General features: G+C 44.3%; 1 protein-coding gene across 6 annotated transcripts in view; it reads left to right on the top strand.

Moving 5' to 3' along the window:
* The window catches only part of SAMD11 (sterile alpha motif domain containing 11), a 164,613-nt gene that overhangs the window by 120,519 nt on the left and 23,361 nt on the right, over window positions 1–20,733 (top strand). For all 6 annotated transcript variants that reach the window (XM_077250034.1, XM_077250033.1, XM_077250038.1 and 3 more), the window contains exons 6-8: window positions 890–982; window positions 7,895–8,056; window positions 14,391–14,538. In XM_077250034.1, coding sequence (XP_077106149.1) covers window positions 890–982; window positions 7,895–8,056; window positions 14,391–14,538 — 403 coding nt within the window. The remainder of the gene's footprint in view (window positions 1–889; window positions 983–7,894; window positions 8,057–14,390; window positions 14,539–20,733) is intronic.

The following is a 20,733-nucleotide window of genomic DNA, read 5'->3' as shown; positions in this document are numbered from 1 at the left end:
TTTTGGGAAAAAAAAAACCAAAACACTTCTTCTTTTCTGCAGACACAGGAACCCGTTCTAATTGGCGAGCGCCTTGCACCGCTCATGCACAGCAAGCCCTTTCTTCGTGTTCCTGTAAGATGCTGCATCTCTTCTGTAACGAGCTCTTGATAGATGAGAATTTGAAGCTTCCAATGACAGCCTGCCTCTTCCTTCCTGCCGTGTGCAGCAGTATCGGGCTCCCAGCCTCCCCCCAGCCACATAATAGGAGGGTATTGATTGGAAATCTGTGCAGGGGGACGCTGTAATTGTATATTAGATATTTGCGTTGGCTCGCAGAGCTTCACTAATGCAAAAGAGTCTGACGTTTCCGTAACATCCGCGAGCAGAAGGGCAGAGAAGTGGAAGAGACAGGCAGGCAGAGGAGACGAGACAGTTGCAAAGCCAACGAGACAGCCGAGGAAAGAGGCAGGGAATACTTAGTCCATGCGGCTGAGGGCTGTTGTAGAAGCATTTGGATAAGAGGCTGAGAAGAATCTCACGCTTCTTTGTAGGGTTTGGAAACACACAGGGGACAGATGATGAATCTCAGTAAGAATAACTTGCATTTAATATTTTTATGGCTCCAAATCATTTAATTGATTCCCTCCTTGTGCGAGAACAGGCTGGTGCACCACCCTGGGGGTTTACAGAAATCACTGTCGTCTTTGTGGGCTTCCCGGTAATGGGTTGATCTCCTCTTTCCTTATTTAGATGTTTTTGTTTTTTTGCTCGATTTTTCCATTTTTTGTTTTTATACCCTCGTCTAATCTAGCTTTGCCCCATCAATGTAAAATCTAATCCTTTTGTACATATTTATTGGACTCTTACTTTTACGTTGCTGATCCTTTTTTTTCTTTTATTCTTCTAGATGACTTTTTAGGCAAGAAGCGAGAATGCTCTCCCAATAGTAACAGCGAGTGCCCACTGGAAAGCAAGAAAGCCAGAAGCGAATCTCCGAAGGGTAAGTGGCACCCCATGCTCTTCCTTAAAGCTTGATTGCAAGTGGGGTTGGGGGGGCGAGAAGGCGGAGTGGGGGGTCCGTATAGCTTGTGGAGGGCGGGGATGGAGGGAGGGAGAGTTGTCAGGGTGATGTGTTTGTGGAGTGTCAAAGTGTAACCGGGAGGGAGGAGGAAAAGGGCTACCGAGTGGATAAAAATGCCTCATTAGCCCACCCTTTCATTGCTATCAGGGACATCACTCCTCTGTGCCCTAATGATTTGCTCTGCATGCAGATGGGTGTTAATGAGGCGGCTAAAACTTTACATGATGTCAGCCCAGACATTAAGCCGTGATCCAATCCATTCCGAGCTGCCAACGAGAGACGGGATGAGGAAGGGCAGTGTCAGAACGAAAAGGCTCTTGGCAGCTGCTAAATGTCTACGGGGCGAATTCTCAATAGCTTTCGCAACCCTTCCATCTTATTTTACATTTTTATTATTCCCATTTATATCGAAGACTTGTATCTTTCTTTAGGCTCGGACTAGATTTAAGTTTGAGAATTGGGTATTATTATTTTGTTGTTAAAAAATGGAGGACGGTCGTCACATATATTATATATCCTCTTTACTCTCTTTGTTTTCTTAAGAGTTTCTTATTGTTTTGAAAAAAGTGGGCCATGAACTTTTCTTGAGGCTTGTGGCCAATTCATGACTCCAGATTATCACTTTTGTATTGATTATTAAATGTTCTTTTATTTTCCACTTTTTTTTTCTACTAAATCCACAAATACTTGTTTAAAATGAAACGGGATGTTGGGGCGCTGTAAGTGAAGGTTGTAGCCTTTTATACAAGTTTTTTTTAAAGGAAAGCAACAATGTCATCATCTCCTTGGGGATATGTTGTGTAGAGAACTTTTTGGATTGGATGATTGTGCTAGTTTACAATCGTATATCTATAGCAAGAGGATACTGTCTGATGATTGCCTATGGTTCTAAATGTTGTATCTGTTCGCTCCCTAAAATAGTGGGAGTTATATTGGAAATGCTGAGGATAATTATAGCTGAAGCCCCCTCTATACGTTGTATACCGCACTATTTTGTATGAACATTTTATTTAAAATGTTTATTTTATTAATCTAGAGTTTGATTCAGTTTTGTCGTGTGTTTGTGACAAAAATGACATATTTTGCAGCTTCAAGAACAGCCGAAAACTGATAACACTAGTCATGAGGTCCTGGGAGATCCTATTGACATGTCATGTCATGGGCTTGTATCCTCCAGGGGGTCCGACCACCAGGCCCCCCAGCGATCCTGATTCAAGAGGAGATGCACATGCTCACCCTCCATTCCATTGACTATTTGACTGTGCTCGGTTTTTTCTGACAGTCCCATAGACAATGAATAGAGGAGCGGAGACCAAGCATGCACACTTGCACTCCATTCAGGATGGGTGCTGTTTTGGGGGTTCCTGAGGCCTGATCTCAGGATCGTTGGTGGTCCTAGATGTCAAACCCTCAGCAACTAGCAAATTATACCCTATCCTATGCTTTGGGCATAACTTGTTTTTATGGAAGCCATGATAATGTTGTCAAATGAGCCTATGTATAGATAGGATTTAGAGGACTTGAGACATTATGGAACTACAAGCATCACAATATCTCTATTAATGGGTTTGTACAAAAAAATAGCATTTATCACACAGGGGATAAATGTATGAACAGTAGGGTGTCAGACCAATGGACACCACAGAAAATCACAAGAGTAGCGATCCCAAAGTCCCTGTGTAAATGCAGCAGTAGTGAGCATGTGCAACCACCACATTATTCTACAGGTCTGCAGATCAGTAGTGAGCATGTGCGACCACCACACTATTCTACAGGTCTGTAGATCACTAGAAAAAAGGAGGACCAGGAGCTGGAAGTAAATATGCATATAAAAGTCTTTATTATTACAAAGCTTATAAAATCAAAATCAAAACATGAGTAATCATAACAAGTGTTCCATAACACCACACGGATGGGGGAAGAAAATCAGCCCTGAACCCCAAACCCCCAGTGCTGGAGGCGGTGCTAGTATGGACAGTTACGGGTAATATCAGCCATGTAACAAATATTACAGGGATCAGTCCCAAAGATATGTATGCACCATAACCACCATATAGTAACAACTAGTAATGGCATGGGGAGCCAAGAAAATAGTAACTGCTGTGTGCGTGCATACCGAAAAGTCTGAAGCAAGTGCATTCAACTAATCATAGCCGGCGAACCCAGATACAGCAGTACAACATATGACAAAAGTGCTTACCCATGCGTGGGGGAGGAGAGGAAAAGGGGTCCCGCCGGTGGGTGAGCCCCGACGCGCGTTTCGCAGCGTTTGCACGCTGCTTCCTCAAGGGGAAGATCAGTAGTGAGCATGTGCAACCACCACATTATTCTACAGGTCTGTAGATCAGTAGTGAGCATGTGCTACCACCACACCATTCTACAGATCCGTAGATCAGTAGTGAGTGTGTGCGACCACCGCACTATTCTACAGGTCTATACGTGACCATAGACAATGATTGGAGCAGTGGTCACGCATGTGCACTCCATACACACAGGGGACTGTGGCACTTTTATTGTGACTGCCCGTTTAAGGTCCAACCCCCACCGATTCCTGTCTATCATGGTTAATCATTTTGCTTGATTTTTTTTTTTTCTTATTGAACCTCGGAGTTGGGATTTGAGGAAACGCATGCTCGCCTAACCGCTCACAGTGGATAATTACACTGCGCTCTGAGCAGTACAAAAAAATGTGGATGAAAAAAAAATACATGGCAATTAATTCTCTGAGCTCCTGTTCACGCTACCAAACAAAATTAATCAGAAATAATTAGTGTTTTTATTTTTGGAGTCTCTGTAGATTCCTTCTTTTGTATTGAGGTCTCCTTGAATCATTCTCATTATAAGACAGCCCTGACACAATGAACCCAGTCGGAGACCTTAAGAAACAAAAAAAACCCTCGTTGACGTTAACCCCTCTAGTGCCGGGCCATTAAAGGGTGACTTTGGTCTTCAGATAATTTTAGGGCGTTCCCTCAATGTGGAAATAAATGACAGAAGCCCTGGCAGGAATATTGACGTCCAGGAGCCAATTCCACGATTTTTACTGGCCAGACAGTGAGAACTTTCAAAGATGCAAATAGTTTGGCTCCATTGGAAAATATCTAGGTTCACTGCCGGTGACCTGGGACTTGTCCAGCATTGCTTTAAGTTCAGATTAGGCCATTGCTTTGGGGAATAAGATTTCCCAGATAGTGATATTGGATGCCTTACAGTAATTCTGATGATCATCACATTATTTAAAAAAAAAAAAAACATTGTGTCCTCCTCCAGTGATTCGAATAGAGTGATAAATGCAGTTAAGACTGACACAACCAATAAAGGCAACGTAAATGTGCATAAATTAGTAGACACAACACAAAGATGGTTCAGGAACTTGTATTTGCAGGTGTTTTTTTAAAGTCTAATTTAGGGGGAAATTCTTTGTTTCCTACTAAGCTTAAAAGGATCCCCCTGGAGAGGTCTCCAGCACTCAATAACATATTGTAGGATAAGTAGTTTGGCCGGCCGGCCACTCTACGACCCATTCAACCTTTCCAGCTGCCGGGAAGACCGCGGTGCCCTCGCTAATTGGCTGAAGCTTCTCCTTCAGTCACCAGATAATTATTGTTCTTGCCAGTCAGAGGGGAAGGAAGACAGACAGACAGATGCTGCTGTCTGGTCCATCCATCGCCTTTCTGGTGCCTTTCGGAGATTTGGCTGGATCAATGTCCAGTCTTTGGCCATATTAGCCGGTAATGACCAGAACAGACACCGGAAAGCTGCAGTGAGCACGGTATTAGAGGGGGCTGAGGGCATTTAAAGCTCCAGATCAGGTTTTGTCTGGAGTACTTGATAATTACAGATCAATGTCTTGGCGTTTTCTCTTTTTTTTTTTTTTCCTTAATCCAAACGTAAGAGCAGATTATGGTGTCAACCTGTGTACTACAAGGCACATCTCGGATCCTGGATCAGCAATCGTGTAATCTCCCCAAATAACGCTAATGACTAATCACACACGTGGCTGGAGAATTTCTGTGTATAGTATGTGTTGCCCCCTACTGATCGCTGCTCTCCTCTCTGGTGTATAATAATATTAATAATAACATTATTATAGACTTGGTAGAGTCTTTATAAGGCCAGGTTCACATTAGCGTATGTGTGCGCAGCGTAGGCCTGCGTACAAATCCGCATAGACCCCCATGCGTCTTGCGTACCTATATTTAACATTGTGTACGCAGGGACATGCGTTGGCATCGGTTTGTATGTGGATGCGTCCGCATGCGTTGTTTTGCCGTGCCCGCCGAGCGCAACATGTTGCATTTTTTTGTCGCATCAAATATGCGCATGCAGATGAGTGCGTCAAAACAAGGCATTACTGTCTATGAGAGCGCAATGGTACGCAAGGACATGCGTATGCATGTGTTCGATGCACTTGCATTCTTCGGACTGCGCATGTCCAGGAACCGATTGAGACACGCTCTCTTGGAAATATCGAAAGCAAGCACATAAAAAGTTCAAACGCAGGCAAAAACGCATACAAACGCATGCGCACGCAGTGTTTTTTTTTTTTGCGTAATGCGTTTGCGCATGCAAATGATACGCTGCGCACATATACGCAAATGTGAACTTAGCCTTACTTGGTTCTCCAACATCTTTCTCTGCAAATCAAAAGTGAAGAGCAGTTTGCAGAGAATCACTATAACTATTTAGGATGAGTTTTTGGTGATTTTTTTTGTTTTGTTTTACGCTGTGTATTTTTGTACCCTAACTTATTTTACTTAAAGGGTGCAAAAAATCTGCAACATCGAAAACTCACAAAAACGCTCATGGTGGGAACTTAGTCTGAAAGGTTTTTAGCAAACTTTTTTTTCTTCTGCGTCAGAACTTTTTGCAGCAGTCATCTGGAGGATTTCAGGACCATAGTGATTTATTTAGTCTGATATATTTGGCAAGAATGTAACAGTTGACACTACTTTCTCTCACTTTACAATCCCCTCGATTTCCCACCTTTTTGAGATACTAATAAGCATGAGAAAATGGACTTTGTTTTCACTGATTTGCTTGAGACTGTCAGCAGCCCTCCAATATGTTGATCTGTGCAGCTGTAAATTAAAAGCTGTTCCAGTGATTTTTCTTTGTGCATTACTTGTGGTCCGAGTGCAGGAAACCTATTGTTTGCATCCTTTTTTTTATGCGTTTTAAATAAAATAAAATAAAATAAACAAACATCATATTTATCACTATTTAAATAAACAAAAACCCAACAACAGCATTCTTGCCATTTTCACACTGGCCACTAGGTCTAATGCTGGACTCTCACTTCCTGTTTGTTTGTTTTTCTTCAGCAATCACATGGACTATGCCTTTGACTGTTTTGTATACAAGCGTTTTCTCGGTACGCTCTGATCTGGGCAAAGGTCATTATTGGAAGTAGGAGTCTAGTATTTGACTTAGCTCCCGGTGTAAAAATTTCAAGATTTTATATATTTTTAAAAAAATACACGAAACAAATATATTTTTTCAAATATACATTTACCATAAAATGTAAACAATAGTTAATTTTCTGATGACCCGTTCCCAAAATATATCACTGGCTTCCAGTATCTGTCTCTTCTGTGTACTGGGTAAAGTTCATCTTTGGAGGCAAGTTGTCCAAAAATTGTGACTTTTTTTTTCTGGTCGATTTCCGCATCTGCAGATCACTTTATAAAGGCAATGAACACTGTGTCCTTCAGACTCGCTTGCTGCTATTCATTGCACAGTCCTCGCAGAAGGTCTCGCACACCCACTAAAACATTTTATGCTTTTTAGAGGATCGTCGTCTCATCTGTTCGTGGGTTTCGTGCCCTGGAAGCGTCACACTCCCGTCTTTATGAATGTAATTGCGTTTTCTTTCCCCCAAGGCTGGCTCTGCCTATTTCCAGAAAGGTCACTTGAGTCGTGCGTGTGCCGGTGACGGCATATTATAAATATACGCACAGGGGCGTCTGGAGATAAATTTTTGATTAGTCTGTGTACCCAGGTGTGCATCTACATTGCAAGGTGCAGGTGTGAGGCTGGGGAATATTGTGTTATGCCCCATATCGGGGATGGACTTATTATTATTAATTGCATTTTAGAAGCCAGTTAGACCAGGCCGGGAGCATGTTTTTATTCTCTTTTAGCAGCCAGATAATAAAAGCTTCCGAAGAAGTTTTAAAAAGAAAAGTAAAAAAAAAAAAAATAGAACAAAAATCAAACATCGCCAGCACATTATTTTTTAGACCTAAAAAACTGAGAATGTCCAAAAGTTTATCTATTAAGGAATAACTTTCCGACCGCTGGGACCCTCACAGATCTGAAGAACCCTGTGTGAATGGAGAACTGGTCGATCATGTGCACATCCGATCTGATCATTCTTAATCGGACCACCGGAAATGGTGAAGCTGCGGTCAGCCGGTCTTCAGCCACTGCTATGTTCACACGGGGTTCTTCAGAGACCTCGTGATCGGTGCGGGTCCCAAAAGGTCAGTCATGTTCCTCCTGTTCCACATCCTCGCTGTCCTGTGCCTGGCTGTCAGACAATTGACTGCAGCAGGATCCTCTCCCCACTAGTGCAAAAAAGTTTGGTTAAGCCCTAGCTCATTAATTTTTCAGCCCCAAAAAAAAATCTGGAAAAGATCAGCAGCTGTTTTCGCTAAATGATTTCTTACCGGACTGTTTGTTTCAGGAATATGCAGAAAATCCTGCAAGAATATTTCTAAATTTAATGTCCCTTTAGGACACACACGTTTTACCTTGTGTCGGTTGCGATGTCAACAGCAATTTTATATACATGAAAAAGTTTTAAACTTTTATTTTTTTTTTCTGCAGAAAACTCCCAGACTCCTTTGCTGGAGGAGCCGTTGGCTCAGATGACCCCCGAGGAGCATTACAGACGCATGATGTCAGCACTTAACGAGCATGGCAGCTTTGAGGAGCAGCAACAAAGGCTGTACCAACTGGCCAACACCATGGCCGTGCCTACGCACAGTGGTAAGAACAGGCCAATGTCTACATTTGTCGCAGCGGTTGGCGATTTTCACAAAAGAAGTGATCAGTGGGATAGGAGCTAAAATGCTGAAACCGCAAACCCCGGAGGCGCTGTATGATATCACGTCTGCGCGCGTGAACATGTGCGGATATTGGTACAGAAGAGCGCGGCCATAGGCTGACGGCTGCAGCGATATCCGGAAAGACACAGTCACTTAAAGTGACTCCAGCTGTTTGCGCAGGGATGAGGCTGAGATTCGGAGCGCAGATTTTAATAAATCAAGGCCACAGCTCCGACTAACCCGTTAGAGCTTTGATTTATTAAAATCATTACTCTCAATCGTGGCGGAGAGTCAAGGGGTGGCCTTGATTTATTAAAACGTACCAGCCAGAAGGTGGGGGAAGGGATTCACATCCTCAGATAGTGACTGATGCCCTGAGATGGAAAGCCGCTCACTGTGTCAGCCATACAGGGGGCTTTAAATAATATGTCCCATTTGCTACAGATAGACATTAGATATAAACATTTAGATAAATTAACCCACTTCTATTTAAATGCAATTAGAAGGATTATCTCAGCTTGTAAAAAGAAGCAACTTTGCAGTTTCCTAACCAAAGAGCATGCGCTTACAAGCTTGTAAGTGCAGAGCGGATGTTGGCGGGATCTGTGCCCTAGTGCTCCTCCCATGCTGCCTGGTAAAGTGTATGGGCGAGTATGCTGCCGGTACTAAGGGTCAGGAGCACATGGCTCCCCAGCACTCCGGAAGGCAGGGGAGCTGTGTGCTGCTGAACAAAGATCACAAAAATAAACAAAAATACTCTTCAGTTGTTGTTTTTTTATTTTAATAGTGGACAGATTTGCAGAATAAAATGAAACAAAGTTGAGTGAAGTTTTAGTGGAAAGTGACACATACCCCTGTACCGGAGAAGAAATGCAATACTGTATACTTGCGCCCCAGGGGAGAAGATAAAGGAGTTTTACTTGCACTGTCACGTATTCGGTGTAATCCATATTGCAGCTGCTCTTTTGACCTTTTCTATAGATCCAGAAAGGTTTCTCTGCATTTACGGGTCTGGTGTGTGTCTATATGTATGTATATTCCTTCTACAGGGTATGATAGGATCCAGCAGAAGGGGTCCATTATACAGATCAATGGGTGGATCAGGACTAGAGCTGGAACTTTGCATGTAGTAAATTGGGAGGAATCCCCCTGGGGTCAATGCATTGAATCATTTTTTATTTATTTTTTTATTATTATTTTTTTTACCTGGGTTAGGTTTGATGATTTGTGTGTGCATCTATCTATCTAGATAAAAAAGAGATGTGTGTGTGTATATATATATATATATATATATATATTTATTTATTTAAAAATATTTATTACTTTCCCTAGGAGCTGGTAACAAACTATTTGGTGCCAACATATGAGAATATATATTTAGATAGATTTTTTTTCCCATATTTTGTCACCAAATGTCCTGTTGTATCATATCCTAGGTGGCAGTTTATCATTTTATTAGGGTGCTGCGATATCTCGGAGGCCGGTTTGATAAGCGCCATGTTCTTGCATATTGTGTCAGATGACGGGACGGCTGGCGCCGCTCTGTATAGGGACGGAGTGTGTTTTAGTACATACCTGTATATTATGACTGCCATCAATAATTAAGGGGTGGGTGAGTGCAGTATAAATCACTTTCTGGGGCGAGGCAGTGTTTGCAGCGCGCCCTCTGGTCTCTCTTCCCGGCAGTCATGATACCGATGCAGATCCATGAAGATTTTTATCTCCGCTTTCCCCTGTCTAATATTAATCCTGCCTTCTGATCCTGGCTTTACCCGCAGCCTCTTGGGCTTAAAGTGTCACTCCATGTGATGTTTCCAGCTGTCAGAGACGCGGCCTGCCTTCTGCACATTCATCGAGGCAGTGGGGGGGACGGAGTCAGGGCACCACATCCGGGACCGTCACCGATGGCAAGCGAGATAAGCGACATGTCAACAGAAATTACAGGAATGCTGCCAGGATTTCATTACTAAGCCATCGCCGGTGATTCGCTATAGAGGAAATATCACCCTGTCTATTACTCATACGTGGCGTTTCTTGGAAAATTTCACTTTTTTCAGGTGTTTTATTTTCCTTGTATCTTCTCGCCATCAAAAAATGCTGTAAATGTGAAAAGGAAAACAAAATGTAGTTTAGCTTTCTTTTTTTTCTTGTGTTTTCCTATTGGCTTCTCTATGAGGCCTAAAAATACATAACAAACATTTCCTGCGGGAATTTCAGCCAGTTTTCCGGTATTTTTAAAAGTCACAAATTTTGCAGACTTGGGGCGTAATTATTATTTTTTCCTTCTTAAAGGGGTTGTCCGGCCTTAGGGTACAAGTATGTAGTCACCGTGGACATGTGCTCCAAGGCCGGACAGCCCTTTTTAAGTCATTTTTAGCAGCATTTGGCCCTTCTTACCAGCTGAGTCCTCTGCCATAAGAAATATCAGTCTCGAGGAGTCGGCCCTGATAATGTGACGGAAACCTAAAAGATACCAGTTTCTGGAAACGTTGGGTGACTGTCAGTGTGGCCTCCCACAAAGTTGTCATCCATTTGTATTTTTCAGCAATAATGTTTTTATTTACGCAGCGATACATTTACTCTCAGTATCATCGCCAGGACCTTAGTAATCATCGACCGTTATTTTTTTTTTTAAAAGTGACGCTTTGAGAATCGCGGTGGAATTTTCTTTAGTAGTTTTTAGTTTTGTGTTTAGATTAGATGCAGTCACATTAAAGCTTCATATTACTCCCTCCAATGTCTGACATCACCGGCGTTTGTTGTCTTGGCGTACTCTCATCCCGGGCAGCGTCGTACATGCTGTTATCTTGCATTATGTATCACCACATCCTCCCCCGCGCCTTCCTGCTTGTCATTTTTCGCGCCCGCAGTCTCTCTGGCAAGCGGCTGTGCCCTCAGTGACCATCCTGTCACTCTGCTCTGACAGGGGAAGCCGTGGCTGCACTCGCAGGTCATGCCGAAGAGAACAGGAGACGTGGCGTGGATCAGAAGGAGAGACTTTTAAGGGGATGTTTAAAGGAGTTGTCCACCTTCTGTTGACCTTTTTTTCTTAAGTGTACTTATTTTTGTAATTGGGTATTATTGCAAATGTTGCACTGTTTGCCTCTTATTTTGCGCAGTGTATTAGTGTATTGCTGGTTGCAGAATGAGTTTAAGGCCAGGATCACACATACGCGAGATACGGCCGAGTCTCGCAGGTGAAAACCCAGCTCTGGCGCCGGCACTACGGAGTGGAGCGTTCAGCTCCATGTATTGCTGTGCGGCTGCACGCTCCTCGCCACAGCTGGGTTTTCACCTGCGAGACTCGGCCGTATCTCGCGTATGTGTGATCCCGGCCTAACTGAGATTCTCATCAGCGAACTTGTAGGAATCTATTAGGAGGGATTGTATCTCTTTTAGCTGTCTTTTTCGGAGCTCCTATCAGATAATTTATGACCACAAATTCCAACCAAGTTGAATATGTAGGAAACAAAAGGTGCAGAATCTTTAGAGGAATCTCGCACCCCCACCGATCAGTTATTGAAGACCTAACCCAAGGGCTTGTGCAATCTGTCGTTTTGAGCCGGGCCGAGGGAAAAAGAAAAAAATCACACCTTGCCCAAATTTGATCCAAACTCCCATTCGGCCATGTAAGTCAATGAGTAGTGGAAACCATCGGACTGCACTCTGATGACATCTGAGTGCAGTCCGATTTCCACAGACTGGAACAATGGTGAAGATGGAGAAATCTTGTTCTCCATCTTCTCATGCGAGAGAATCAGATCGCGCGATGATCAGGGTGGTGTGATTGGTATAATCGGCAGATGAGAGAATATACATCCGTCTGCACCTGCCTTTAACACTGATGGCCTATCCTTAAGTCCCAAACAACCCCTTTTTAAAGAAACCAAATCAAAACTTTTTTTTTTTTGCTAAATTACATAGATTAAGTATCTCCCCCCAAAAAATTAAATCACCAAAATCTGCCACAGAAGGGGGCTGGTTTGTGCACACAGTTGTATCAAATAAAGCAGAGGCATCGAACTACATTTTCAGCCGATATTCAGTGGCGGCTGCTAGAAAATGGGATTTGGCGCTTTAAGATTCTGCAACATCCAAATGTAAATTTGATTATTATCTCTTGGTGGTCAGACAATTTTAGCTCGCAGACTATTCAGGCTTCGTCTTCTACGTTCGCTAATGCCCCTTCCCCCCTTCCTATCTCTGTGGCTTGCGTTCCTAAAAGCCGCCAGCTCTGACAGGCTATGACACCCCCGTGACTGCCAAGCGCTGCAGCTGGGAAGCCCCCCCAGGCTGAACTGCCATATCTCATCTACACAGTGCATCTCACAGATCGCTCAGGATCCAGCTACACAGTTGGTAACCTCGAGCCTCAGACTCCACGATCTGTGGCAGGCAGACATAGCCCAATTCAAAGCACTACCTCCAGGCGACATGATCAGCACCCCTAAGAAGGCAATTAGCCGAGCCGCGTTAATTGTGTCTGGGCCATCTACGCCTCTAATGATCATTGATTGCGCTGCTTCTCCTTTGTCGTTACTACACATAGTCCGGGATGAATGAGGCTAGCCATTGATCTGTCATAAATGTATGTCTGTATTAGCATGAACTTTAACATTGTGTCCGTCTGTAGTAGGTTATGTTCACACATGCCCGAATCGGCTGCAAATTCCTACAGATTTTATCCTGTCCCTGCACAGATCCAGCCCGAAAACCTGCACCAAATTAACATACCCTTAGATGGTCTCTATCATTTCCATAGTAAGGATGCATTCCGGATTACAGTGTAAACAGGTTTTCAATCGCCAGATAAGCAAGCCAAGCACTCGATTGTGGGGTGAGTTGTTTTTTTTGCGCGCTTGCTTAATTAAAAGGGCTACGCGGTACTTTTATATCAATGACCTACTCTTAGGAAAGGTCATCAATACCGCATCGGTGGTGGTGCGACACCTGGCTCGCGCTCCAATGATCTGTTCCCGATACCAGCAGTGGCCAGATGTGATCAGTCGCGGTGCGGAATGGCACAGCTGCGACAACTATTCAAGACCATATAGGCTGCTGGCACACTTGGGTATCCGCATACTGTTGTCTATTGAAATTTATAGAGAATGGAGGGGGGGGGGGGGAGAAGATTGAAAGGCAGAGAGATGGTGCGGCTTTTTAGTAAGTGTTTTATCTCACCCTAGTGCTGGATTCACAGCCACATTGCTCAGTACTGCTGTATAACGTCCTCCATGGCGCTTCTGAACATATGAATGAAGGCAGGAGAGTAGGAATCCCTCATTTCTATGTTGCTGGTCTCTACCTACTAGCTCAGATACAACTGAACATTAGAGAGAGAGTCTGCCGAAGGGAAAACTGCAGGATACTATTCATATAATGGGCAGCAATAGTGTTATTCCTCAGGTACTCGACCTATTCAGGAATTAAATATGTTATTTGTAGCAGCCTGATTGACTGCCAATACTGTTGGATTCATAATCATCAGATTTTGGAATACATGTATAGTTTTTTTTAGCAATTGAGAATGGCACGAAGAGCGAGCTTTCATATTTGTTCAGTCAGATTATGACACAGAGCAGGTTTTATTCACATTTCTTCCTGCTTTGCCTGGAAAATCACTTTTATTTAATGGCATCACACATTTTTTTTTCCGTTGCCAAAAGTGGGATTTGATCCCGAAGAGAGAAGTGGTAATCCTGGCCTTATGAACTTAGGCGAGAGTCAAGAACTTGGGGTGCTTTGTGTTGCCGCCAATAGCCATGTGTATCCAGCAATGTTCAGAAGACATCATATTCCTTATCAACGTAGAACAATGCGTCCTGTAATAGCATGAAATAATTTTCTGGAACTAAAATACCCTTTTTCTTTTTTTTTTTTAAACTTGAGAAAGTAAATTTGGTCCATCCCTCCGCCCCTCTCGCAGCCCCCCACTCTGGCGGTGACTCAGTGAGCGCCGTGTGTTTTCGAGTTAGTTCCAATGGCAGAAAAAAACATGTGGTTTTGATTGTTTCTGTCTGAGAGAAGCGGAGAAAGAAACCGCTAAAGAAAAGGAAGATAGAGAAGTGAACAAAGGAGGTGAAGAGATGGAGAGAGAGTGTGATGAGGAGCAGGATGGTCTCCGTGAGCAGCCAGGTAATGGCGGAGGAATGTGGAGAAGAAGTCAGGGAAGGAAGGACGATGGAAGGCTCAGGGATATCTGAGACGACTTGAGAATAGTTTGCAGCACTGCGGGGTGTTTCAACTTGACACAGTTTCCGCTCTTCTTTTGGCAGATCTTCTCCGGGCCCGACAAGAAGTGGCAGCTGCTGTGGTGCGAAACCCGGGGGCAATGGAAGCTCACATCCCCACCTCCAACAACTCGAACCAGAGGAGGAAGCAAGGCCTGCCCCAGCATCGGGACACCTCCCACTTCACCGACAGGTAGCGTACGACCCACGCCGGCGACACCGCGCATGTCACCTCTCGTTTAACCATTTGCACCTACTGCTAATAATTGCAAAGGAATGTAAGAATATATTTAAAGGGGTCGACCGGGATTAGAAAAATTTGTCGTTTTTGTCGTTCTGCAAAAGATCTGTCTCGCACGTAGCACCTGGGAGTGGACGTTACCCTATAGGTCAATGTCCGACCCTATAGCAAGTCCAGGGATAAATGCCAAATCAGAAACTAGTAGTCCCTTGCATTCTGCAAGATAACTAATTTGCATACTTTTCTTCCATAGACAACCCCAGCTTAATCAATTGAGGTCCCCAATTAAAATAAGAACAATCTATACTCCCTCCCGCAGCTGCACCGCTCCAGCATTGTCGGCGCCGCTGTTCCCGGAGAGCGGCATGACTTGTTGTGTCACGTGCCATTGAGCGTCCGCTCGTCGGCTGCAGCATTTCTGTTTCGTACACCCTGACAGAATATTGATGAGCCGCAGATAAAGAGCGGAGTGCATGCGACACAAGTCACATCACTCTATGGGAACACCTTGCCGCTGCAGGAGGTAGTTTTATTTTAATTAAGATGTTGAATTGATTAAGAAGGGATTGTCTAGTAGCGGATAACCCCTTTAAGCAGAACTAAGCAGACTTTACTATGTTGACTCAAGAGTGTCGTGCTCAACTAGCCACACTGTACTCTAACTGATGAGGGGCAAAGATCCTGAAACAGGCTTTCTGTTTTATGAGGTTCTGGCTTGGCATTTATCCCTGGTCATGCCTCAAGGTTTGTTAAAGGGTTGTACACTGACTTATTATAAGGTACTAACTCTCTAATTTGGTAGAGAATTTCTTTGGTTTTGTGAGAGCTAATTTGCATACCTTTCTCCCATGGAGAATTGCGTATAAGACTCCATACTCAGCCGGGCCTGTACTTTCCTCCATGTTGCTTTTTCACAAACACTGACTCCCATAGGTTGTGACTGGTATTGCAGTAAAAGAAGAAAATGGGGTCAAGCTGCAACACCACATACAACCTGTGGCCAAGTGTGGCACTGTTTTAGAAAAAAAAAAAAAGATTATGTTTTTTAACCTAAATGGGGAAGACATTTTAAGGTGGTGGTCTGTACCGGGTGAAACTGATATGAAAAGGCATTTTTTTTTAATTCTCTGGGGTATGGCGGATGGGAGGCAATGTTTATGGACACAACATGTATAGAATTGATCTATCTATATACAGCTGGGGCAAAGATGAAGTTTGTCCTGAATTAAATACCCTAGCCGAGGCAGAGGTTGGCAAATAATGTGCCCCCGTTATCCAAATCACGTTCCCAAATCCCTCATGTGGTCCCAGATTAAAGGGTCACACATACATCCTTCTAACGCTCCGTCTTAGAGCATTAAAGCCTAGAAACCTGGAATTACAGTAAACAGCAGGAATCCTTATTAGTGTTTCCTTCTTGAGCAGATTTTGTGCTTGTGGCTTTTGTCGCACCTAATATCTAAAATAAAGGTTGTTATATAGTAGGCGAGCGGCGGTTCAGGCTCATTTCCTGATAGCGGCTCATCCAGCATTTGTGTCACAACTTGTACCAGCTTTGTGGGACCCGGCGCCTGCTGAATAACATTACATTATGTGCGAAAGTGAGTAGGAAACGGTGTGTGGGCAATCGCAGCAGCTTTGACGCACGGCACACCAAGAGTGGGATTGTGCAAACTTCCACTTATAGGTGTCTCGCACGGCACCTCCTCAGGCACGTGTTTTACAGGGATTAGGTCATCGGAACAGGATCTAGATAGAAAAGACTGGATTTACAGAGAAAATAGAAGCTTGAAGGGAGTTAGCAGAAAATGACTGTTCAAACCAAGCGCAGGCTCTCAGTGCACCCAAAAAGTTCAGTGCATTTTCCCACCTACTCGTTTTTCATCTTTCTGCACCCTTCTCTTCCTTGATTGACAGCTCTGGAGCCAGACATGGACCCAAAGAGATGGAAAATATGTAGGTGGGAAGATACATTGATCTTTATGGCCACGCCAAGGGTGTACCGAGCGACTATGCTTGGTTTGAAAAGTCCCATTAAAGGGGTTGTTGTTACCAAGAAGACCCTTCTATAATCTTGGGCTTGGCTTTGCTAAAATCTTGATCAGCTGTTCTTGTCATTAGTTCCATTACAATATTCTTTAAAAATGTACCAATCCTCCTTTATGGGTTTTATCACCTGTCAATAGTTTTCTACTGTGAACATTTATAGTGAGATCACAGAATATATGTGTGCGGTTGCCCTTTGTCTATATTTCTAGCTATGACAAAAATGGTCCGTGCCCCCAGACGCCGCATGGAGGCAAATGCGGCCCCTACGGATCTGACCGTATTATGGCATGTGATGAAAGTTGGCAAAAATGTTTTGTTTGTTTTTTACTTATTTTGTATGAATCGGTCACAGAAAAAGTGTTAGTTACTTACCGGTAACAGAATTTTTCGGAGCCCACGACAGCACCACGATATAAGGGTGCTGTGATGGGAGCCCGAATAAAGTTTTAGTTACTTACCGGTAACGGGATTTTTCGGAGCCCATGAGAGCACCACGATATAAGGGTGCTGTGATGGGAGCCCGAATAAAGTCACTTACCGGTAACGGGATTTTTTTGGAGCCCATGACAGCACCCTTATATTGTGGTGTTGTAATGGGAGACCTAATAAAACTGCTTGCCCCAAGAGGAAATTGCTGCAACAATATGGCCCCTTATCGAGGCACTGGTGCCATGTTGCGCATTTATACTACACAGATGTGTAATATGGCCTCATCCAGTATTTGGATGGGTTCTCCCCACCATTAAGATTCATCACCTGTGCACAGTTTTCTATGGTTTGGATATGGAGGTACCTGTGCAGCAAATGAGAGGTCGGGTCGTATACTTTGGGGCATCTCTTAAGTGGATAATGGATCTACTGACGCAACCACAGTTTATTTTCCATTTTTCCATAATTGTCCCTTTTGGCTTTATTGCCCTTTCATTTTTTCCTTTGTTTCCTCCCATGTAGTCTCCATTGTTACACAGGGATTGTTGGTTTCTAGGCGAGATTGGATGGTTTTAAGATGTTAATCTCGCTCCTTGGAAAGATGACGAGGCTTCTAGCTCTGGAAGGATGTGTAGGATCAGCCTCGGCAGTAGGATTGCATTAAGGATGACAGTGTTGTGGGAACGCGAGTGAGCGAAGGGGCTTGCACTTTGGCTAACCCTTCCCATCATGGGGAAAGCTGCAGACACAGACACGCCAGTTGTGGGGATTGCATGGTTCCTGTCCAGCATAACTCCAGGAAACCCTCCCAACCTCTGTGTGGCCTGGAAGTCTTCCAGGGAAGTCAGAGGAATAGATGAAGAAAGCATGTTTGGGTGGGGGAAAGAGCAGGAGAGAAGGGAGCAAGTGTGTCTGAGGACTGAGATCTGGCTCTGACCTGTACTTTCCATCTGGAAGGGAGCGAGACCTTCTCTGTGCTCCAGACTTGAGGAGGGGAATGCGATGGTTGTTTATCACCAGATAAAGGATCATTGTCTGCTCTGGATCTTCAGCCGTTGATGCTGGCGGTTGATGCTGGCGGTGGACTAGTAAATAGCGGTGGATTCCAGTAAGGAGGAGGGAGAGTCCTGGGGCTTTCTATAGGATCAGTGTTTGGCAAACAAAAAACTGTGGTTGTGTTTTTTTGTCTGGTGTAGACTTGGCGGGTGGGACTATCCAGTTCCCGGAGGGGCTTGGTGCCAGAACATTTCACCCCGAACTAAATGGCAAGACGAGCCCAGAACTCTTGTGACTGTCATTATGAAGGCTGTCTAAGACTAAGTTCACATGTCCAATAATCATCCGTTGGACGGGATCTAGCAGCAATCCGTTCCCAAAAAAGTTGTACAGACATCGGCTAAAAAATAAAAAAAACTGATTGCAACTAAATCCGTTTTTTTTTTTTCTAAACATTGAAGATCCTCTAAATAACCATCCGTTAAAAAAGGATCCGTTTTTTTTTTTTACTTACTGGTTGTTTCAAATGGATGGAACCATGGTCTGCATGGATTTTTTTTTCAATCATCCATTTGTGCACACCTTTATACAGGTAACTACACCGGATCCATTCATCTAAACTAGCCCTTATTTTCTCATCAGTGATGGCGGTATTAGGTAAAAACAATATTTATTGAAATGATAAAATGTGTCTCTTTTACTTTTCAACCATGTGCACAAAGATATATTTGTTGTATCCCTGTGTTCTTTCGCTCTTCTGCAAAGCAATAGTCAAGTCTGCGAGTACCAGGTCAATGCTGTATGGTTCCTTTCATCTCTGAATTGCATGTGAACCTGTCCACTAGGTGGCAGTCTTGTACCAGACCTCATGTATTGCTTTGCAGATGCAGAAAAATCAATGTTTAGGATTTATGCCAGTCATGAGCTAGTATAGATGATTATTATCTGTGTGGTTGGAAGGGGTTAAAATAAAAATGAAGCCGGCTAGCCTGGAGCACATAGCTGGAGCTGACAGAATCTCACCCCCTCTTCCTCCATTCCCAGTTCCCTCCCTCAGGCAGGGTGCGTGAGTGGAAGGTAGATTTATGGCAGGCGGAGATGGAGGGAATTGCGAGGAGTTGGAGAAGGCTTGGGGTTAAGATTCCATCCCATCTTCCTGTGTGGGAACTCCAAGGGAGGATAAAAGGCCAGGCTCAGTGATGGTGTCCAGGAACGTCTGATCGCCATGCTTGTGCCACAGTCCATATGTCCGGTGTGCGGGATATTCCTGCGCTGTGGCCGTTATAGGATCGGGATCAGACTTCCAGATTAGGGATCATCCGGTTATTGTCATTTGTACGCGGCCACCATTCTGTCGTGGATCCGTTAGTGCCGGACGACAAAGTGGCAAATGCGATGGCTACATATATTCTAGATTGCATCTGGAACTAATAACCTATAAGTAACCGTCATTACACTGCTACAGTGTTTCTCACCCAGCTTTCCAAAAATCCTGAGTGGTAATGCATTCACTGAATATCTAGATCAGGGTTCAGGTAAAGCTGGGTGCCAGCCTCAGTGGTAGGTATGATGCCCATGTCACCCAGCCTTCCCAGAAGCAGAAGAGGACAGGACAACATGACTGCAAGTAGACCGATGCAATACGGGTATTATTCCAACAGTGCCACTCTTGTACAGAGGATGTAACTGGTACTGCAATTGAAGCTCATTTCAAGGGTAATTCCAAAATTAAAGGGAACCTGTCACCACGTTTTTGGAAGATGGGATAAAAATAGCGTTAAATAGGGGCAGAGGTGGTCGTTACATTAGTGTGTTTGTTATGCGTTTATTACCCACCTAAGTTGCCGAAATACCTTTGCAAAGTCTCCGTTTTCGCCTGTCAATCAGGCTGGTCTGGTCAAAAGGGCGTCTTGTCTTCCCCCAGATTTTGCGTAGTTTTCCGTTGGTGGCGTAGTGGTGTGCGCATGCCCAAGGTCCCGAATCCTCTGCCAGGGGATTTCAAAGAGCGCGCTGTTCGTTATTTCATTGGTGATCGGTGGGCTCGGCCATCTTCCTTTGGCCGCGCGTGCGCAGAAGCGGCGCTCTGCTGGCCGCGGCTGCAGGAAAATGGCCGCGGGATGCCGCGCGTGCGCAGATGGATATCGCGGCGGCCATTTTCCTGAAGCCGCGGCCAGCAGAGCGCCGCTTCTGCGCACGCGCGGCCAAAGGAAGATGGCCGCGCCCACCGATCACCAATGAAAACGAACAGCGCGCTCTTTTAAATCCCCTGGCAGAGGATTCGGGACCTTGGGCATGCGCACACCACTACGCCACCAACGGAAAACTACGCAAAATCTGGGGGAAGACAAGACGCCCTTTTGACCAGACCAGCCTGATTGACAGGCGAAAACAGAGACTTTGCAAAGGTATTTCGGCAACTTAGGTGGGTAATAAACGCATAACAAACACACTAATGTAACGCCCACCTCTGCCCCTATTTAACGCTATTTTTATCCCATCTTCCAAAAACGTGGTGACAGGTTCCCTTTAAGTCATTGCCTATCCTGTGCTCCCCTTTCTCCAGTAGCCAATGAATTGAGCATGCCCACAGCTGCTGCATTCAAATTGGGAGCTCTGCAGACCCCCGATTCATGAATTTCAGAGCCCCGATCTCATGGGACCCCCAGCAATCAG

Source organism: Ranitomeya variabilis, chromosome 4, assembly GCF_051348905.1.
Source record: "Ranitomeya variabilis isolate aRanVar5 chromosome 4, aRanVar5.hap1, whole genome shotgun sequence".
Lineage (NCBI taxonomy): Eukaryota > Metazoa > Chordata > Amphibia > Anura > Dendrobatidae > Ranitomeya > Ranitomeya variabilis.
The sequence above is the reverse complement of the archived record's forward strand: the minus strand, read 5'-3'. Positions and strand labels throughout refer to the sequence as shown.